Source organism: Suncus etruscus, chromosome 10 (genome assembly GCF_024139225.1).
Source record: "Suncus etruscus isolate mSunEtr1 chromosome 10, mSunEtr1.pri.cur, whole genome shotgun sequence".
In the NCBI taxonomy this organism is placed as follows: Eukaryota; Metazoa; Chordata; class Mammalia; order Eulipotyphla; family Soricidae; genus Suncus; species Suncus etruscus.
The window spans coordinates 11,872,962-11,891,352 of NC_064857.1; the positions used below are offsets into that span (position 1 = coordinate 11,872,962).

An 18,391-nucleotide genomic window follows, 5' to 3' on the forward strand; every position below is an offset into this window, starting at 1 on the left:
GCAAAGGAGAGTACAATGTGTAATTCAGGCTGTCATGCCAACTTCATGTACTTTGAAATGATTGCATGAGAAAAATTTTCAAACTAGACTTTACCACTCTCCTTAGGAGGAAGGCCACTCACACCCACAGCCAGTACACTGTTCTGATCATCAGAGAAATTCAAAATAAAATGACCAAAAGAAAGAACACTGGCAATACCTAAGCCTGAGGAGGATAGAGAGCAACAGGAATGAAGTCCTTTTCATTGTTGGTGGCAATGTGAAGCCAGACGTTGATACTTTTGCAAGTCTGATCCCTCTCCCACTAAATGCCAATCTAACAAGAGAGCAACTGGTCCCTTCTGCAAGAATTACTGTGTTACCCTTGTGAGACCTGCTCTTATTCTTTTTGCTATGTCTATAAATCATGTCCAATCCAGGTAGACATAAAACAGCTTTCTCACTGTGTTCAATTAATGATCACTCACAAATTAAACTGTCTCACAGTTTATGTAGTAACAAGACTGTTTTCTAATATATGTAAAGCAACTTACAGATATCTGCCCAATGACTGACTGAATAACTAAAAAAGAAGTCTTCAGTATCCTCCATCCTAACAATCATTCAAGCAATGGCAATGAGATTAATCCAATATCCAAATTCTAGAACTATCAATGAGCAACCGCAATGAGATTAAACCAATATCCAAATTCTAGAACTATCAATCAAAAGATACGTTGTAAAATATCTAAGAAAAATATTTTTAAACAAAGTTTCATCAGGGCCAGAGCAATAGCCTCAGCAGGTTGGGTGTTTTGCCTTGCATGTGGCTAACCTGGGTTTGAGCCCTGGTATCCTGGATGGTCCTCTGAGCCTGCCAGGAGTGACTTCTGAGCACAGAGCCAGGAGTAAATCCTGAGCACTGCTGAGTATGGTTCAAAAACACAAAAAGTGGTGAGTGCAGTTAGAGAAAAAAACTATACTAACAACTATCATGACAATGGTAGTGAGTGAGATAAATGGAATGCCTGTCTTGAATATAAGCAGAGGGTGGGGGAGGAGGGAAATAGGGGGCATTGGTGGTGCGAAGCTGCACTGGTGAAAGGGGGTGTAAAAAAAAAAAAAGAAAAAAAAGTTTCATCAGGGGCCAGAGCGATATAGCACAGTGAGTAGGGCATTTGCCTTGCATATAGTCAGCCCGGGTTAGACCCCTGGCACCCCATATGATCCTCCAAGGCCGCCAGTAGTGATTTCTGAGCACAGAGCCAGGAGTAACCCGTGAGCACCACCCGGAGTAGCCCAAAAACAAAACAAAAGTTTTATCAGTGAATCACTATTTTATTTTATTTTTTTTAATTTTTTAATTTTTAATTATGAGAACAATGATGCAAAGAGGACAAGGTAAAGTTACAGTGAAAGAACAATCGCCCATAAACAGAGTTCTCAGAAGAAATCCCCTTGCTGATGCCTAAATATTGAACTTACAGTCAAAAAAACATTAAGAAAAATAAGGCAGAACCCATGTACATTTACTTTGTCCACAAGTCCCCAGATTGTAGTACATTATAACATTTCTTAGCAGTACACAAAGCAACGTAAAGCCATGAGATTTATGTGACTCCTTAACTTTGAAGGCATAGTTTTTTATATATTCATGCACATGCATATTAGTTTAAGTTAACATCAAAAGTTTAAGAGTTTTTTTTTTTTGGGTTATTCAAAAGGGCACAGTAAAAAGTGTTAGAGTGGCAAATATTGTTTGCATAGGCCCACCAAAATATGGGGGTCATAGAAAGGAATAGCCTTGGTCTAAATACAAGGAGACCACTACCCCTGAAGTTTCCTGGCACAAGACCAACTCTAGGCTCCAGGCAAACTAGTTTATTCAATCCAAGTCATTGTCCATAGTGCCAATACAGTTATATTTTTCACGCAGCCCTATTGTTGGCATCAGGTTTCTTTCTGTATTAAAGATCCTGAAATCTGCACATCCTACATTGAAGTCAGGCTGGTGTGGAGTATCCTCTAGTTTCCCCTCCCAATTAAGGGCAATACAGCAAGCCCTGTCCAGTAAGGAGGTCATTGTGAATAGCTATTTTAAACTATGAAAATAACTTACCAGTTACCTTTAACTGTAACCTTCCACTATGGTTATTACTAGTGTCAGACCTTGGTGAAGCAGTGGCCATGTCCTAAAACTCAGCTTAAACCTGTTTTTAAAAACAAAAAAAAATTCAAGTGTTAGAATATTATTTTCAATTTAAAAATCTTTATAAAATAATAAACCTTACAAAAATAAGTAATTTAACCCAGCACAAATTGTTTTAATCCATTCAAACAAAACAGCACTACAAACATTTCAGAAATATATAGTAAAATTAGGGGGCCGGAGCAGTGGCACAGCAGTAGGATGTTTGCCTTGCACGCTGCTGACCAAGGATGGATCACGGTTTGATCCCCAGAGTCCCATATGGTCCCCCAAGCCAGTAGTGATTTCTGAATGCAGACGCAGGAGTAACCCCTGAGCTTCACCAGGTGTGGCCCTCCCAAAAAAATAATACAGTAAAATTATTCATTATTTGGCCAGAGATATAAAAAAGAAATTAATGCATGAGGCCAACCCCTGTCTATTCCTGAAACCACAATATAGTCCCCCCCAAAATAAACCAAGATTACAAAGTCAGGAGTAAGCAGAAAAAAAAAAAAAAGACTAGTTAAGACTAGTTAAAATCTTAGTAGCAAAATGAAAACTTAATATTGAATCAATAACCTTAAAAACAAGGTACACAACATTATTAATAAAGAAGAGGTAATATGAGTCTGGAGATAGTACAGTACAGCAGGGAGAGGTCTTGCTTTGCACACAGCTAAAACAAGTTTGATCACCAGCATTCTATATAGCCCCCTGAGTACCATCAGAATGATTCCTGAGTACAGGGCAAACAGTAAGCCCTGAGCACAGCTGAGTGTGCTCAGTTCCCAGTTCCCCCAAAAGAATGAGAAACATGAATAAAATTTAAGAGATTTATCTGACAGTATGAAAAAGAAAAATTCCTCAGAATCACAGGAATTCCAAGGGAAGAAATAGAGGTAGGTGAAGGGGAAGAAGAGATGTTTGAAGAGATAAATACCTGAAAGTTCTCTAACACGAACTGAATGTCTAAAGGAAATGGCAGATGAAAACGCATGGTCTCAAAAAAAAAAAAAAATCCACCAGGATACAAAACTACTATAATAATATATCAGCATAAAAGATGAAATAGAAGTAATCATGCATGCTAAATTAAAATTTCCCTAACTAGAAATGGTCTGAATTCACCAGTCAAAAGATACAAAGTGACGGCTAGGGAGGTAACTCAGCTAAAGAGCATATTTTTGCATCAAGAACCCTGAGTTCCATCCCTAGCCCTAGATGGTCTCTTGAGCACAGCTGAAGCACCACTGGGTATGGTCTAAAATCCAATAAAGTGAGGGAAAAATCAAGCAAAACTCTTGGCTTAGGAATGAAGTTCAGCTAGAAAAGAAAAAGATAAAAGTAGAAAGCAAAAAAGATATTATAAATTCGGAAAGCATGGAGTACAGTGTTTAAAGCCTGAAGCAGAAAAAGAACAGGAGCGGCTATATCAAATAAAGAGTAAAGTATGTATATGTATATGGCATGTATATGTAATGAAATTCTACTCAACTATTAAAAAAGATGAAGTTTGTGTATTTCTGGACAATTAGGCAGTAGAAGATAATTTTAATAATTTCAGTAGAAGACAATTATCAATAATTTCAGTCATATGTGGAATTAGTGTTTTAATGATAAAAAACTTACACCAGTAAGCTTATAGAGAGAAATATATAGAGCAATATATAGAGCAGATAGGGCTTTTGCCTTGCATGAAGCAGACTGGTTTGTTCTCCAGCACCATACAAAGTCCCTTGCGTCCCACCAGAAGTGAATCCTGAATGCAAAGCCAAGGGTAAGCCCTAAGCACTACTGGATATGGCCTCAAAACAAAACACAAACCAAAAATACATGCCCTCTCCCCTCTGCCAAATTTAAACAGTATGCAAAGTGGTGAAAAAAAAATAGGAACTTGAAAGCCAAAAAGAACAACAACACACAAACACACAGACTGTAAGGTCAGTAAATATATACAGACATAAAAATAAAGCTCACTATTCATGAGAGAAATACAAGTTTACATACAACCACATGACTTATGGAGCTGAGAAATAATCACTCAGCTCTACAGCATATTCCTTGCATATATGAGGATCTGAATTACATGCCTAGCACAATACACACACAGAAACTACATCAGATGATAATGTAAAACTCACAGAATAGCAAACACCAGTAATTTAATAGTGCCAAATAAAGAGGAGGAGAAAATATCAACAGTGGTGACTCTTGTAAGGTGTTTCATTAACAGTGTTGGGAAGCAATTTGACAGTTCCATATGAAATTGAACATCTACATGTCCTTCAATAAACAGGTAGATAGAAATCATAAAAATTTTGGAGTTTTGTGCATGTATAAATATTCTTCACAACAAAACAAAGAATACTCAAATATCCATTGGTAGAAAATGGTTAAAGGAATTTGGGTAACTCATACAAGTGAAACTACTAAGAAATTTAATATTGAGGAGGTAAAAAAAATAGGCTAACAGGAGTTCTGAGCAATAACATCTTCCCCTTAGTCCAAGCACCAAGGTTTAACACTACAATGAAATGATGGAGAAATACTTTTTTTTTTTTTTTTGGTTTTTGCGCCACACCCGGCGTTGCTCAGGGGTTACTCCTGGCTGTCTGCTCAGAAATAGCTCCTGGCAGGCACGAGGACCCTATGGGACACTGGGATTTGAACCAACCACCTTTGGTCCTGGATCAGCTGCTTGCAAGACAAACACCGCTGTGCTATCTCTCCGGGCCTGAAATACTTCTAATTCTTAATGACAAAAGAGATAAGGATTCTTTTAGTGGCTATCATGACTTCATATTTTTCTGTTCATTTTCTATGACAGTTTTATGATTCTATAATCATTGAAGCAGCAATCCAGAATCATGGGGTATTGTGGATCCTGAATTTCAAATGTTTTTTTTTTTTTTTTGAGTCCTTGGAATTACTATCTTCATTCACTATATGTTGTGGGGTTCTGCACTGCCCTCCCATTGTGACAACTGCAGTTTGTGGTAGTTTTGTATGTGTTGTGGTGGGGCTCTTTGCCTAGAATCAATGTGAGGCTGTGAAGGAAACTGGCCTCACTGCTACCTCACTGCCCTGGCTGGCCGTCTCACAGCCACACTGCTTTGGGGCCCTCCTTTTCTGTCAGACTTAGCCTTGGATCGTTCCTTACTTCCTCAAGGTTAATGTTTGTGTCACTTGGGCAAAGAGTCTGGGCCACCCGACAAGTCAGTGTCTTGCTGCTCAGAGTCGAGCCTTTGGAATAAGGGTGGCACTCCCAGACCGTCTCCTAGCAAAGGCACCTCCATCTCGTGACCATACCCCATTGTTTTCTGTCTAGCAGCACCTTTAAAGACTGGTATGGCTTAATCAGTGCCCTCCTATTGTAGCCTGGCTACTGCTCCCTCCCTTCTACACTAATATCTGCAACTTGGGCTTACGTGTCCATACAACATTCCACAATTCTTAGCCCTGCTGCAAGACCAATTCAGAGCAATACTTACTTCTGTCTCTGTGAACACTGCAGCTGCAGTCACTACTTCGAGCTCAGTTTCTGTTCTCTAATATTGCTCCATTGCCATATTATTTTTCTGCCAAACTCTCCTAGTGCTTGATATTTGATCTAGTAAAGAAGACTTTGCTTCTTCTCCAGGTCTCTAATGCCTTGTTGTGGAGTCAGGGGTTTTGAGAATTTCATGCTCGGGTCGCTCAGGGATGAGCTGTTAGGCATCTTCAGGCTACTCTGTATTATTACCCTACTGCTTCTGCTGTCTCCCCACCATTTTTCCTCCTTCAATATTTTCTTTACAGTGTATAATGATTGGGCTGGAGAGACAGTATATCAGGGAAAGTCCTTGCAATGCATGTGGCCAACTAAGGTTCAATTTATTGGTACCGCATGAAGTCCCTGAACACCACCAGGAATGATGCATGAGCAAAGAACCAGAGCACAACATAGAACCCTGATCATGACAGGGTTTGGCAAAACCCAAAAAACTTAAACTAAAACTTAAACTTAAAATGTGATATATGTGAAAACTTCTGAGTTAATTTTCCTATATAATAAAGATGCTAGTTTTGCAACCTTTTTAATAGTTGATAAAGAAAAACAAATTCAGAGGAGAAATTACTTCATGGGCTAGAGAAAGACAAATTTATGGTTAAATTCCATAAATTACAGATAATCTAAGAAAGTTCAGGTTTCAAAATGTTTAAACTTTCAAGAATTCATGGATGACAAGGAATTAGATATAGGAAAATATGATTAATAATTCATCAAAATTGATGGATATGAAGAAAATAGGGGTTTCCTTTACAGATGGTATGTAACTAATTCCCAAGAAAAAGGCAGTTCTCTCTTTGAACAGCAAATGAGGAGCCTAAAGAGAGGTAAAAATAACATTCCTTTGCAAGTAGATCACAGAAATCTAACTAGCTTTATTGATGAATTAAAAATCTAATTGCTGAAAAGAAAAAAGTCAAACAGTCATAGGATTTATAACTTGAGTTTCTTTTTCTTTTGTGGGGCTCACACTTGCCAGTGCTCAGGGCTAACTTATAGCTCTGTGCCCTCACATCATTGACAAGCTTAGGCGTCCATACATGATGCCAATGACCAAACCAAGATGAACTGCACACTGGATTCATTATTTCAAAAGAATTTTAAAATCTTACACCATCATAAATTCCCCTTAAATCTCTCTGGCAATGAAGAAGACTGACCGTGACATAAGAAATAAGTACCTTGAGCCTACAGAAGGAAACTTGGTAAAGTAGTACAAAACCCCACCACACCTTGTGGGTGAAGAGTGCAATCTGCAAACCCAATCAGTAGAACTAATTCCCTAGAAAATCTACCTGTAATGGAAGTCAGGGTGAAAATGTTTAGGATGTTCAATATATTTAAAAAAAAAAAAAGGAAAGAAAGAAATATACTGCCAATAAAACACTGGAGGATACAAGAACAAAAATGAGAATATACAAATAGAAATATCAGAACTAAAAATTTTGGTAGGCAAAATGAAAAATTCAATGGAAGGCCTCACCAGCAGAGTAACAGCTGCTGAGGACAGTATCAGCGAGTTCGAAGATAAGGTGCAGAAAATGAACAACAGAAGATGGAATAAAAACTCAAGGTAGGGGCCGGCATGGTGGCGCTAGAGGTAAGGTGTCTGCCTTGCCAGCGCTAGCCTAGGATGGACCGCGGTTTGATCCCCCAGCGTCCCATATGATCCCCCAAGCCAGGAGCGACTTCTGAGCGCATAGCCAGGAGTAACCCCTGAGCGTCACCAGGTGTGGCCCAAAAAACAAAAAACAAAACAAAAAAAAAAAAAGACTCAAGGTAAACAACAATGACAAAAGAACTGTAGAATAAATTCAACAGAAACAACTTAAGAATCATTGTGTTTCCAGAAAGCCAATAGGAAAAAACACCATAAAGAAGCAACAAAGACATCATCACTATGAAGTTTCCAGACTGGGAGAAAGTAAGCACCCAAATCCTGGGTGCTTGAAGTGTACCAGATAAAAGAGTTCCAAAAAAACATCTCAAGGCATATTTATTCAGAATGATGAAAATCCTAAAGATAGAATAGAATACTGACAGCAACATGATCAAAACAGGAATTACATATAAATCACATACATTCCTTTAGATTTACCAAAGGAAACATCTGACCCGAAGACAGTGGTGGGATATAGTGAAAAATCTCAATGAAATGAACACCTCAAAAACAATACTTTACCAGCCAGACTCTCATTCAGATCTGAAAGAATAATGTAAAACTCCATGGATAATTAATAGCTCAGGAACTTCACCGACTCAAAACCATCTTCAAGAGAATTACTAGAGGCTACTTTGATATAAGACAAATTCAACAAACATACCAAAGTTCTATGGCACAAAACTCCATGGCAATGTTTTTCAAAGTTAATGGACTAAATGCAACAATTAAGAGACACAGAATGAGAGGAAGGATTAGAAAATGGAACCCAACATTCTACTGCCTACAAAAAACACATCTGAACAATCAAAGTAAACAAAGACTCAAAGTCAAAGGCTGAAAGACATTCTCCAAGCAAACATCCCTCTCAAAGTATCAGGGTGGTGACTGATGGATTGGTTGGTTGTTGGGCCACACCCAGCGGTGCTCAGGAGTTACTCCTGGCTCTGTGCTCACAAAACGGTCCTGGTAAGCAGGAAACCATATGGGATGCCAAGAATTGAACAGGGTCCCTCCTGAGTCAGCCACATACAAGGCAAATGCCCTACCACTGTACTATCTCTCCAGGCCCAAAGTTCATTTCTTAAAGATCAAGATACATGTAAAATACTTAGAACTGTAGACGTTAGAGAAGACATTTATAGCAATACAATGCAGACAACTGTCATCTCTCCATAGATCAACTACACTAAAATTCAGTAAAGGAAAACCTTGCTTTGAAGGAAGAAATTAAATATATATGCCCTTCTCTTTAATTATATATATATATAATTATATATATTAGAGAGAGAGAGAGAGAGAGAGAGAGAGAGAGAGAGAGAGAGAGAGAGAGAGAAAGAGAGTGCGTGTATGCATGCCATGCCCTGTCCCAAAAGCCAAATACACATTATTAACTAGTGTACATGGGACATTCTTGAGAAAAGACTATGTGCTGGGACCAAAAACATACACATACACAAAGTCAAAAGGACAGAAATCATACTGAATACCTTCTCAGATGAGGAATCACTGAAAACAGATGTTAATCTAAAACAGAAACATAGAAAAAAGACTGAAAGCACCTGAAAAATAAATAGCTAATTATCCAACATCCAGTGGGTCAGAGAAGAAATTGAAAGATTCCTGGAAATGAGAATGGGGATATGAGCTGCTAGAACAGCAACAGAACAGAAAGAAGAAAAATTAAGAACAAAGTTTATAGTTTGGCAAACATTTATTAGAAAGAAGATCCCAAATTGACTGAACAACTTAGGAAATTAAAAATGTACAACAAAATGAGCTTGAAAGCATTCAGGAGAAAGGAAATAATAAAACTTAGAGCAGAAGTTAGTGAAATGAAATTCTCAAAATTAATCTAAAGGATACATGAATGCAATAGTTTGTTTTCTTCGACAATAAGAGAGAACCCAAAAAATAAATTCAGAAAAGGAAATCACAACAGATACCACAGTAATTCAAAGGATTATCAGAGATTACTTTTAAACTTCTATGCCACAAAATAAGAGAAACTAAAAAATAATGGATAAATTCTTGGACTCCTATAACCTCCCAAGACTATAACTAAGATGACTTGGAATACCCGAACAGACCTATCAGTATTGAAGAAATTGAAATAGCAATCAAAAGCTTCCCAAAAACTAAAGCCCAGGCCGAGATTCACAGTGAATTATTTCAAACTTTTTTTTGAATTATTTCAAATTTTTTTTATTAAATATAATTTTTATTTTGATCATAGTGGTTTACATGTTGTTGACAATAATATTTCAGTTAAATATTTACATAATATCAGGGGGGATTCCCATCACCAAATTGTCCTCCCTACACCTCCGTTTTTGTCCTATCTCCCGTATCCTTTTCCCTCACCCCCAGGGCTGCTAGAATATGTGGTCCCCTATGTACCTAACCTACTACATAGTAGTCTTGAACTTTTAAAGAGAACCAACTGCCAATATTTTCAGGCTCTTCCAGGAAATTGAAAAAACAGAAACACTTCCAAATAGTTTCTATGAAGAAAACATCACTAAAAGCAGACACCCCAAAACGAGAGGGGGGATGGACAACTGCAGGCTGATATCTTTGATGAACACAGAGGCAAAGATCCTTAAAAAAAAAATACTAACAAGTAAGATCAAATAATGCATCAAAAAGATCATACACCGGCGAAAGTACACCGGCCCAGTGGGGCCCAACTGTGAAAAACTGTGAGTGTGACCTGTCTATGTCTGTCTACTGTCCTCTTGCGTGAAACTCTTGCGAGTGGGGCAAAAAGAGGCTCCAGAAACCTCGCTTGCCCAGACGCCATTTTCAGGGAGGGACTACAGAGCATGAAAACCGGCAAGGCTTTGCAAAAGCCGGCTCCCTGTGTGTGACACCAGGCGGGGAAAATCCGCGAAAGTACACCGGCCCAGTGGGGCCCAACTGTGAAAAACTGTGAGTGTGACCTGTCTATGTCTGTCTACTGTCCTCTTGGGTGAAACTCTTGCGAGTGGGGAAAAAGAGGCTCCAGCGGAGCACGGCCACTCCGCTTCGCTACGCGGCCGTGCACTCTTTCTAAGGAAAGAACACCATTGCAACAAAAAGGAAAAATTACACTAAGAATGGTGCTATATCACAGAAGCAATCATTTCTCTCCGGACTGTCTTCTCTGTTGCATGCTCGGGCCTAAGATTTGACCCAGTGTGAGGCTTCATCCACGGAGGACTCCCCTCCCTTAGAGGCAAGTCAGCCCATCCAGAAAGGGAGGAGCCAGAGGAGTGTGCGGCCTGCATCACATAGACAATGAATACCACCACATCACGAAGAAAAACCCACAAGTGTGACAATGGGGAAACAACGCAGGCCAGCATCAGACATAGAGAATGAAGATGACAATTCTGAGGACCAGATAATGACCAACCAACTAATCAACCTCTCAGATAAGGACTTTAGACTAGCAATATGGAAGATGCTCACGGACTCCAAGAAACCATGGATCGAGTTGAACAGAACACTAATAAGAACCAAGAAAATATGAAGACAGAAATCACAAAACTCCAAACTGAAATAACATGTCAACTAACAGGACTGAAAAAGTCAGTAAACGAAGTGAATGACAAAATGGATAAGCTCTGGGACAGGGTATCAGAAGCTGAGAATAGACTTGGTGCTGTGGAAGATGAGATACATAACAATTCCATACAGCAGGAGAGATTGGACAAAAAACTTAAAGCAAATGAGCAGACAATGGAAAAATTAGTCAAAGAATGGGAGCAGATGAAAATAGAAGTCTATGATAAGATCAACAGAAACAACTTAAGAATCACTGGAGTCCCAGAGACCCAGGAAGAAAATTTCCAGGAAGAATCAAAGGTCAAGAACATCATTAAAGAGAAACTTCCAGAGCTAAAGAATATATGTGATCAAATCCTGCATGCCCGAAGAGTACCAACCAAAAGAGACCCCAGAAAAACCACCCCAAGACACATCCTAGTCACAATGACAAATCCCACAGATAGAGACAGAATTCTGAAAACAGCAAGATAAAAAAGGGAAATCACGTTCAAGCAAGCTTCCCTGAGATTTACAGCAGACCTGTCACCAGAAACACTCAATGCCAGAAAGCAGTGGTGGGATATTGTGACAAGACTGAATGAAATGAATGCTTCACCCAGAATACTATACCCAGCAAAACTCACTTTCCGGTTTCATGGAAGAATACATGGTTTCACAGACAAAAAACAGCTCAGAAACTTCACAGACACAAAACCAGTCTTAAGAGAAAAACTGAAAGACCTAATCTAAGACAAGACTACCCAAAAGACACACCAAATTTTGAAATAAAGATGGCGTTAAATCCGAGGACAATTCTTTCTCTCAACGTCAATGGACTAAATGCACCAGTTAAGAGACACAGAGTGGCTAAATGGATCAAAAAACTCAATCCAACCTTCTGCTGTCTACAAGAAACGCACCTGAATAGTCAGAACAAACATAGACTCAAAATAAAAGGCTGGAGAAAAATTATCCAAGCAAACAACACCCATAAAAAAGCTGGAGTGGCCATACTAATATCAGATAATGCAAACTTTATACTCAGGAAGGTTGTAAGGGACAAAGACGGACATTTTATATTAATCAAGGGGTACGTAGAGCAGGAAGAATTCACTCTCCTAAACATATATGCACCGAATGAGGGGCCAGCAAAATATATAATACAACTGTTGACAAATCTGAAAAATAATATCAACAACAACACAATAATTGTGGGGGACCTTAACACGGCTTTGTCAACACTGGATAGGTCAACCAGACCGAAACCCAACAAGAATATACTAGACCTGAGGAGAGAAATGGAAGAAAGAGGCCTAGTGGATATATATATAGGACACTCCATCCCCAGAAACCTGGATACACATTCTTCTCCAATGTACATGGGACATTCTCCAGGATAGACTACATGCTGGCACATAAAACATACCTCCATAAGATCAAGAGGATAGAAATTTTGCAGACTACCTTCGCTGACCACAAGGCTCTGAAATTATTTGTGAACTCCAAAGGGACTCAGAAGAAACACTTTAACACCTGGAAGTTAAACAGCCTCATGCTCAATAACCAGTGGGTCCGAGATGAAATCAAGCAGGAAATCAAAAGGTTCCTGGAAACAAATGACAATAAAGACACAAACTATCAGAACTTATGGGACACAGCAAAAGCAGTACCGAGAGGAAAATTTATAGCTTTGCAAGCACACATCAGGAAGGAAGAAGGAGCTTACCTGAGTAGCTTAATGACACAGCTAATAGAACTAGAAAATGCTCAACAAAAGGACCCAAGAATAGGAAGACAGAAGGAAATAACAAAGCTGAGAGCAGAAATCAACGAAGTAGAAACTCAAAAAAAAAAATCCGAAAGATCAACGAAAGCAGAAGTTGGTTCTTTGAAAAAATAAACAAGATTGATAGACCACTGGCAAACCTAACAAAGAAAGAGAGAGAGAGAAACTTGATAACTCGTATCAGGAATGAAAAAGGAGAGATCACTACTGATATGACAGAGATTCAAAGGGTAATCAGAAACCACTTTGAAAAACTCTACGCCACTAAAAATGAGAACCTGGAAGAAATGGATAAATTCTTGGACTCTTATAATCTTCCACGGTTGAAGGAAGAGGATGTAGCATATCTAAACACCCCCATCACCATTGATGAAATTAAAACAGTAATCAAATGTCTGCCAAAAAACAAAAGCCCAGGTCCAGATGGATTCACTAATGAATTCTATCAAACTTTCCAAGAGGAACAACTGCCAATCTTGGCAAGACTCTTTCATGAAATTGAACAAACAGAAACACTTCCAAATAGCTTTTATGAAGCCAACATCACCTTGATACCTAAACCAGACAGAGACACTACCAAAAAAGAAAATTACAGACCAATATCACTGATGAATGCAGATGCAAAGATCCTCAACAAAATCCTGGCAAGTAGGATTCAATGCCTCGTTAAAAAGATCATCCACTACGATCAAGTAGGTTTCATCCCAGGAATGCAAGGCTGGTTTAACATCCGTAAATCAATCAACATCATACACAACATCAATAACAAGAAAAATAAAAACCACATGATCATATCAATAGATGCAGAGAAAGCATTTGATAAGGTCCAACACCCATTCTTGATCAAAACTCTCAGCAAGATGGGAATGGAGGGAACCTTTCTCAATATAGTGAAGGCCATCTACCACAAGCCAGTGGCAAATATTATCCTCAATGGAGAAAAACTAAAAGCCTTCCCTCTAATTTCTGGCACAAGACAAGGCTGTCCTCTTTCACCACTTCTATTCAACATAGCACTGGAAGTACTTGCTATAGCGATTAGGCAAGAAAAGGATATCAAGGGAATCCAGATAGGAAAGGAAGAAGTCAAGCTCTCACTGTTTGCAGATGACATGATACTCTACTTAGAAAACCCTAAAGACTCTATCAAAAAGCTTCTAGAAACAATAGACTCATATAGCAAGGTGGCAGGCTACAAAATTAACACACAAAAATCAATGGCCTTTCTATACACCAATAGTAATAAGGATGAAATGGACATTAAGAAAACAACCCCATTCACAATAGTGCCACACAAACTCAAATATCTTGGAATCAACTTGACTAAATATGTGAAGGACCTATACAAGGAAAACTATAAAACTCTGCTCCAAGAAATAAGAGAGGACACACGGAAATGGAAACGCATACCCTGCTCATGGATTGGCAGGATTAACATCATCAAAATGGCAATACTCCCCAAGGCATTATACAGATTTAATGCCATCCCTCTAAAGATACCCATGACATTCTTCAAAGAAGTGGATCAGACACTTTTGAAATTCATTTGGAACAATAAACACCCTCGAATAGCTAAAGCAATCATTGGGAAAAAGAATATGGGAGGAATTACTTTCCCCAACTTTAAACTGTACTACAAAGCAATAGTTATCAAAACAGCATGGTATTGGAATAAGGACAGGTCCTCAGATCAGTGGAATAGACTTTAATACTCAGAAAATGTTCCCCAGACATACAACCACCTAATTTTTGATAAAGGAGCAGGAAATCCTAAATGGAGCAGGGAAAGCCTCTTCAACAAGTGGTGTTGGCACAATTGGATAGCCACTTGCAAAAAATTGAACTTAGACCCCCAGCTAACATCATGTACGAAGGTAAAATCCAAATGGATTAAAGACCTCGATATCAGCCCCAAAACCATAAGATATATAGAACAGCACATAGGCAAAACACTCCAGGACATTACAGGCATCTTCAAGGAGGAAACTGCACTCTCCAAGCAAGTGAAAGCAGAGATTAACAGATGGGAATATATCAAGCTGAGAAGCTTCTGCACCTCAAAGGAAATAGTGCCCAGGATACAAAAGCCACCCACTGAGTGGGAGAAACTATTCACCCAATACCCATCAGATAAGGGGCTAATCTCCAAAATATACAAGGCACTGACAGAACTTTACAAGAAAAAAACATCTAACCCCATCAAAAAATGGGGAAAAGAAATGAACAGACACTTTGACAAAGAAGAAATACACATGGCCAAAAGACACATGAAAAAATGTTCCACATCACTAATCATCAGGGAGATGCAGATCAAAACAACGATGAGATACCACCTCACACCCCAGAGAATGGCACACATCACAAAGAATGAGAATAAACAGTGTTGGCGGGGATGTGGAGAGAAAGGAACTCTTATCCACTGCTGGTGGGAATGCCGTCTAGTTCAACCTTTATGGAAAGCGATATGGAGATTCCTCTAAAAACTGGAAATCGAGCTCCCATACGATCCAGCTATACCACTCCTAGGAATATACTCTAGGAACACAAAAATACAATACAAAAACCCCTTCCTTACACCTATATTCATTGCAGCACTATTTACCATAGCAAGACTCTGGAAACAACCAAGATGCCCTTCAACAGACGAATGGCTAAAGAAACTGTGGTACATATACACAATGGAATATTATGCAGCTGTCAGGAGAGATGAAGTCATGAAATTTTCCTATACATGGATGTACACGGAATCTATTATGCTGAGTGAAATAAGTCAGAGAGAGAGAGAAAAACGCAGAATGGTCTCACTCATGTATGGGTTTTAAGAAAAATGAAAGACACCCTTGTAATAATAATTTTCAGACACAAAAGAGAAAAGAGCTGGAAGTTCCAGCTCACCTCAGGAAGCTCACCACAAAGAGTGATGAGTTTAGTTAGGGAAATAACTACATCTTGAACTGTCCTAATAACGAGAATGTATGAGGAAAATGGAGAGCCTGTTTAGAGTACAGACGGGGGTCAGGTGGGGAGGAGGGAGACTTGGGACATTGGTGATGGGAATGTTGCACTGGTGATGGGTGGTGTTCTTTACATGACTGAAACCCAAACACAATCATGTATGTAATTAAGGTGTTTAAATAAATTAAAAAAAAAAAGATCATACACCAGGATTAAGTAGGATTCATCTTAGAGATGATTTAACATACACAACTCAATGTAATACACTATTATCAATAAAAGGAAAAAATCATAATCATATAGATTTATACAGTAAAGCAGCAGGCAACAAAATGATCACACTTAAAAGCTCAGGGCTTTCTTATATAAAAAAAATGAAAAAAGAGAAAAATTATTCAAAAAGCAATCCCACTCACAACTGTGCTTCAAGTATATTGGAATTAACAACAGTCGCTACAAAACACTACTTCAAAAAATAAAAGAGGACGTGAGGAATTGGAAACACATCTCCTGCCCAAGGACTAGAAACATTAATATCACTAAAATGGCAATACTCCCCAAAGCATTATATAGATTCAATGCAGTTCCTATAAGGATACTTATGACACATGCGAAAATGCTCCATGTCATCAATCATCAGAGACATGTAAATCAAAACAGTGTGATATCAACTCACACCAGAGAAACTGTCATATATCAAGAAGAATAAGAAGAATCAGTGCTCGTAAGGAGGTGGGGAGAAAGGGACTCGCATTCACTGCTGGTGGGAATGCTGACTGGTCCATTCTTTTTTGGAAAACAATATGGATATTCCTCAAAAAACTACAAAGTGAGCTCCCATTCAATCCAATACCACTATATCCTAGGTACCCCAAAACACTGTGCAGAAAAGGATCTGCGCTCCTATGTTTATTGCAGCACTATTCATAATAGTCAAAATCTGGAAGTGACCAAAGTGTCCAAGAGCAGATGAGTGGCTCAAGAAACTGCTATATTTACACACAAGAATACTATCTAGCTGTTAGGAAAAAATGAGGTCATCAAATTTGTTTATACAAGGATGAATATGGGGAATATCTGAATGAAATGAATCAGAGGGAGAGGACAGGCATAGAATGATCACACTCATCTTTTGGATTAACAAAAAAAAAATTAATAACCTATTGTATGAGAATAATACCCAAAGACAATAGAAATGTTGGGTTGAAAGTGCAGTTAACACAGAGAAATGACAGTAATAGTTGTAAACGATCACTCTGAAGAATTGGCATTGAGAGGAAAGAGTGCTTTATGGACAGGCTAGGGGTTAGGGTGAAAGTGGGACAACAGGAAGATAACTAGGAAATTGGTGGTGGGAAATGAAAACTGTTGGAAGGGATGGGTACTGGAACACTGTGTGACTAAAAGTCAAGTATCAACACCTTTTTAACTTTCACTTAAAAATAACACTAACAAAAAAGTTAATGTCGTTATGGCCATACATTAAAGAAAAGAGCTTTTACGTTTCAAACAATTGGGGTGGGATCAGGGCCAACTAAATTAAAGAATGCTTATTCTATTTCTGAAGTCTTTCTGTACCTGGATTTCTGAGCCCATGCTATTTCTTCCTAGTCATTATAAATTAATCCTTAAGATTCAAGAGCGCATGTCTCTGTTAGCAAGTAACTGAATTTTAAATTTCAAATTATGATATAGCTGGTTCAAAATGTTACCATTCACCTTAAAAAGGAAGACACAGGCCAGAGTAATAATATAGTATGTAAGGCACTTGCCTTGCACACAGATGACCTGAGTTCAATACCTGAAACCCCATATGGTCCCCTGAGCTCAACAGGATTGATCTCTGCATGTAGAGCCAGGTATATGGCCACCAAATATCAATCAAACAAAAACCAGAGCAAATGGGGCCGGCGAGGTGGCGCTAGAGGTAAGATGTCTGCCTTGCAAGCACTAGCCAAGGAAGGACCATGGTTCGATCCCCCGGTGTCCCATATGGTCCCCCCAAACCAGGGGCAATTTCTGAGTGCTTAGCCAGGAGTAACCCCTGAGCATCAAATAGATGTGGCCCGAAAAACCAAAAAAACAAAATAAAACAAAATAAAACAAAACCAAAACCAGAGCAAATAAAATTATGAATTTCAATATGTAGATTTAACACTTGATCTGCTAAGTTGCATGGACCTTAAAGTATAACCCATTATTACATATACTCTTTACATTGAACATTTTAGTAAAACATTGAATAGTACCCCTATCTTACAGATGAGGAAATTGAACCTTAGGTATTAAAGGTCTACAGCCATATATACTTATAACAACATACGTGTATATGTAACAACAATAAGCTTGCATAGGTCTAAAAAGGCTTTATCAAATGCATACTAAGTTTGCTAAATAGTCTTTATTTTTTTAAAAAAAAAGTCAACACTTACTATGTACCAGGAACTGTGCTAGACACTGGGAATATAAAGATGAGTAACACACGATTCCTTCTTTCAAGGAGCTCATAGTCTAGTGAGGAGACGAACCTGTAAACAAATAAATAACTTTCAGTGTGACACTTGTTATAAGAAATGCAATTATTAAAGCAGTATATGTAGAGCATATAAGATAAAGTGGATAATCTAAAATAAGGTGCACAGTTGTGCTCAGGGGTTACACCTGGTTCTGAGCTCAGAAATCACTCCTGGAAGGCTCGGGGAAGCATATGGGATGCCAGGAATCGAACCCAGGTCTGTC

The 18,391-nt window shown here is 38.6% G+C and overlaps 1 protein-coding gene across 2 annotated transcripts in view; it reads right to left on the bottom strand.

Moving 5' to 3' along the window:
* Window positions 1-18,181, bottom strand: part of WWP1 (WW domain containing E3 ubiquitin protein ligase 1) — an 88,266-nt gene extending 70,085 nt beyond the window's left edge. For both annotated transcript variants that reach the window (XM_049782143.1, XM_049782142.1), the window contains exons 1-2: window positions 18,085-18,181; window positions 2,099-2,189 (exon numbers count right to left, since the gene is read on the bottom strand). In XM_049782143.1, coding sequence (XP_049638100.1) covers window positions 2,099-2,168 — 70 coding nt within the window. In that variant the 5' untranslated portion in view covers window positions 2,169-2,189; window positions 18,085-18,181. The remainder of the gene's footprint in view (window positions 1-2,098; window positions 2,190-18,084) is intronic.
* Between the last annotated feature and the right edge of the window lie 210 nt (window positions 18,182-18,391).